This window comes from Nicotiana attenuata, unplaced genomic scaffold (genome assembly GCF_001879085.1).
Source record: "Nicotiana attenuata strain UT unplaced genomic scaffold, NIATTr2, whole genome shotgun sequence".
Classification (NCBI taxonomy): Eukaryota; Viridiplantae; Streptophyta; class Magnoliopsida; order Solanales; family Solanaceae; genus Nicotiana; species Nicotiana attenuata.
In genome coordinates, this window is record NW_017670988.1 from 111590 (window position 1) to 115770 (window position 4181).

A 4181-nucleotide genomic window follows, 5' to 3' on the forward strand; every position below is an offset into this window, starting at 1 on the left:
TTTATTGTTCAAACGTTTTATTTTCTTTGTTTTTAATCTAAACTCTTTTTCTATATTTTTACTTCATAGTGATATATAGCCTTTTTTATTTATGAGAATTTTAATTTTCAGAAAGAACATATGAATTACTCTAAAAAGGAGCGATCTTGATAAATTAGAAAAAATTAAAAATTCAAATTGAAATATATTGGAGAATTTTCTTTAGATGAACACCGCTAATCTAGTCGAGATAGACGATGATAAAATCCCCCTAAAAAAGGAGAAGATTTTCAAAGTTAAATTTGGTAAAACTTTATTTTAGATCAATAAAGTTTCGAGTCGATTTATATATTTAAATTTCAGTTTGATTTATTAAATCAAAAAATTTTGTTAAGAATTGATTGTAAAGCTGCAAAATTTAATTTACAGAAGGATGTACAAAATCTTACTTCTAAACATATATTTGCTAGAAGGCAAGCTATTTTTTTTTAAAGGCCTCTTATATTAAGGTTTTGCTTGAGGCCTGGGATGTTGTTGAGCCTCCCTTGTGAAAAATACCTTATATAGTTGTATCTCAAATTAATATATTCTGTGCTATTAAGATTTTACCGAGGAAAAAAATTTGAAAAAATAGAAACAACCCACTACTCTTTTCATTACTCTTTAGCTCAATTGTTGAGAGTTAAACACAAGACAACACAACACGTAGTTTGTGTTAGAGAGGACATATTAAATTGGAGAGGCAAGCCAGTGAAGCAGATATCATCAGCGGAGAATACGTGACTTGTGCTGAAAAACTCAACTTTAGCACTTTCTATCAAAAGAATTACATTAACTTGTTAACAACCCAGATTTCATGCTTTCCAATCTGTCTTCTTTCTTTACAACAACTTTACTTATAACTATATTCTTTAACTTGTAATAAATACACCGTCTGTGTCACTTTTGGGCACTTGACAACATTCAAAGCTAGTGTTAGTAATACTACAATTATGTGCTTTGTTTCCGCACTAATTCCTTCCTTTTCTTTAGAGCACATAATCAATGGGTTATATATTTATTCACTAAAATTTCAACAAAATATTTGGTTCTGAACCTAATTTTCAATAGTGTAATATGTTCAATGGTAAAGAATCTAAAGGTTAAACTAATCAAATTGAAATTTTGAGTGTATACTGGTTTGTTAGCCGGGGAGTGGAAGAATTATACTATGCAACAAAGCAAAGAATCCTGCTATTGCATTTGGCAATTGGCACCAAATGATTCTTGAATCAATACCACTACTACTTGAGGCATAAAATGGTACACACCAAAAGTCCAAAACCATTATTGCCCACCTGAAACTTAGAGTATGTAGTATTATTTTAGAGTTTAACTACCAAAAGATAACAACAGGTTAACCATCCATAAAAGTCAGAATTAGTAACCTGAAAATAAGGCAAATTACCTGTTATAGAAAATTAAAATACACTGACAAATTCTTGTGTATATAAGTTAAAATCCTTACTACATTAGTATGTGCAATAAGCTTTACACAAAGAGAAACATGGAAACTGTACTACAGGACATTCTCTTCTAACACAACTCTGGAGCTTGGAACAGGTTTCTGGTTTATCATACTGCAACTACATTATCTTCCTAACACAATAAAAACTCCTTACTATACAACAATTATCTTAACATCAAGACAATTAACCAGAAAAAGGATTAAAAAAGAAGGAAAGAACAGGACAATGTTGATGAACCTTAATCACAACAAATTGGACATCTTATCAGTCCATTCTCATTACAATCCGGGCAACGTTGGAAGCCATATTCATCGTCCTCAACTTCCAATTCGTCGTACTCTCCCTCATAGTATATTTTACAACTCCCTGAGCATGTCTCACATGGTACAAACCTAATATCTCCACAAGCCTCACAAACTCCATTTCCAACTCCAATCCCACCATCACCATCCTCTATTCGTTCGCAATTTTCTACTAACTTCTCGAGCTTCCCATCCTCGTTCATTCTCCGTATTACATCAGCCCCACCAATGTACTTTTTACCTAAAAACACCCTTGGTAATCCCCCTCTAGCAAATCCATCTCCCAATAATTCTTTCAACTCCTCCTTGAACCCTGAATGCATTGAAACATCCCTCTCATCAACCTTAACACCTAGTCCCTTTAGAATCACACGGACGTGACAACAATCCTCGTATGTTTTCCTCACCCCTCTTAGGCTCGTGAAGTAAATAACCAATTTTTCCATCTCACGAGACACCAATTTATTATACACCGTTAGTACTTCTCCATTTTCTCTCTTCGAGTCCTTTCTTGACTCGGACTCATCATCCGATCCCTGAAGATCTTCGACGATTAATGGCTTCAAATGAAAAGGGTTAGCTGGCGGAAGCTCTTCAAGTGCTTTTCTAAATGTAGAAATCACTTCAGGATCAAAATCAGACACTATAGATGTGTCATTTGAATGCAAACTAGACTCATTATCAGCCATTTTCGGCGATCCTTCGCCATTTTCTTTAAGCAGATGATCATCAAAACAAGATATATTTGTATTATGAGAAACAGGGAAAGAGAAACTATGATCAAGATGAGGTTTAAGAGGAGTAATATCTTCAAGACCTTCCATTAATTCCCAAGCATTAATAGTTTCTGGCTCACCTGGTGGCGTTCTTACTGGTGTTTTAGGAATCACAACATTTGGGATTTTCTCATTGATCATTTGTGACCATGTTCTTGCTTCAATCAACAACTCATCTTTACTTTCGATTTCGAATGCAAATTGAACATCATTGAGACTTTGACTCAGGTTCATTGAGTCAAGTTTTAATGATCCTAATGTAGAGGAAGTGAGATTGACCAAATGTTGTTCACTCTCATTATGATCTTTCTTATTTGGTATGTACATTGAGTAGCTTCTGCGTACAGGTGAATATGGTGTGTGGCAATTTTGACATACTTTTGGCTTTGAAGTTGCACAACCCATTATTGATAATTTCACCAACAACTTAAGTTTGGTACAAGAAAAAAAAGAATGCTACTAAATAGAGGAATTAAAAATGACAAGAATTCAGAATACGAGGATAATTATAATTTGTACCCCTTTAGTATTTAAGAAAAGATTAATCGATGATAGAGGATACTAAAATCTGCATCAATGGATTGGTTATAAAAGGTAACAGCTTTATCATAATTGACGAGACGACAAGAATGTCAACAAGAAGACAATGCCACATATATTGATACCTTAAGAACAAATTGCATCAGAGGATTAGCAGAAAAAAAAACCTCGTATAAATTATGAATAAGAAGAAAAGAAAGAGAGAAAAATTGCCAGGGAGAGAGAATTTTGGGAGAAGAAGGAACTTTTCAGCAGTTATTATTTTATTCTTCTTCCTTCCCTGAAAACAATGTTTCTATCTCTCTAAAGATTATTGGTGGGGTTTTTTTTTTTCTGTTGTGTACAAAAAGATGGGTAATGGACAAAACCAAAAAAGACCCTATTAGTGGCTAGGATGAGAATGAGTGGTTAAAAATAAATCAAAACTTTTTTTCTGGAGAGGGGTTGATTTTATAATATGAATGAAGAAATGGTGGATATACAACATGTCAAGAACAAAAAAAAAATGAAAAGAAAGGATTGTGGTGGCTTCTAGGCAAATTCAATTGCCCCATGCCCAAACCTCTTTTTGTGTGAGACGAAGAGAAGTGAAGGGGCTACTTTATTTTTTTTGATTTTTCACTCGTTATTTGATTACCAGCATAGGGGTTGGGACTCCGACATATCCCGATTCTCGCCGCATAAGGCCTATTAAAGGAAAAAGTGTTACTATTAAGATTTTTCCAATTTCATAACACAAATCAAAGACATCTAATTAAGGATGAACTGATCTTATGTATTCATACCACAACCCTCGATGATGAGGGCTGCTTTATTGGTTCTTTGTAAGAAGGTGGCCAAAATATGAGCAAGGTTCGGGTTTCTATATAATCTAGAGTTAAGATATCTTCATCATATTCAACAAAGTACGAAGTAGAGAAATTTGATAGAGGATCTAGTTTGGTCTATGGAAGATTAGGATGAAATCGTCTCTGGTGTTACAAGGGGGGTGGAAGCAATTGATGAGGATTTTCCTAAAAAGATGAAAGAGATAGAAAAAAAAGACCTGAAGGAGAGGGCTTTGAGTGCGTTCTTCA

At 34.0% G+C, this 4181-nt stretch overlaps 1 protein-coding gene across 1 annotated transcript; it reads right to left on the reverse strand.

The window, feature by feature from the left end:
- Positions 1-1445: 1445 nt before the first annotated feature.
- On the reverse strand, positions 1446-3515 carry LOC109245031 (uncharacterized protein At3g28850-like). The gene has a single exon (XM_019412204.1). It carries the CDS (start codon positions 2968-2970, stop codon positions 1726-1728), a length of 1245 nt encoding a protein of 414 aa, XP_019267749.1. The 5' UTR covers positions 2971-3515; the 3' UTR covers positions 1446-1725.
- Between the last annotated feature and the right edge of the window lie 666 nt (positions 3516-4181).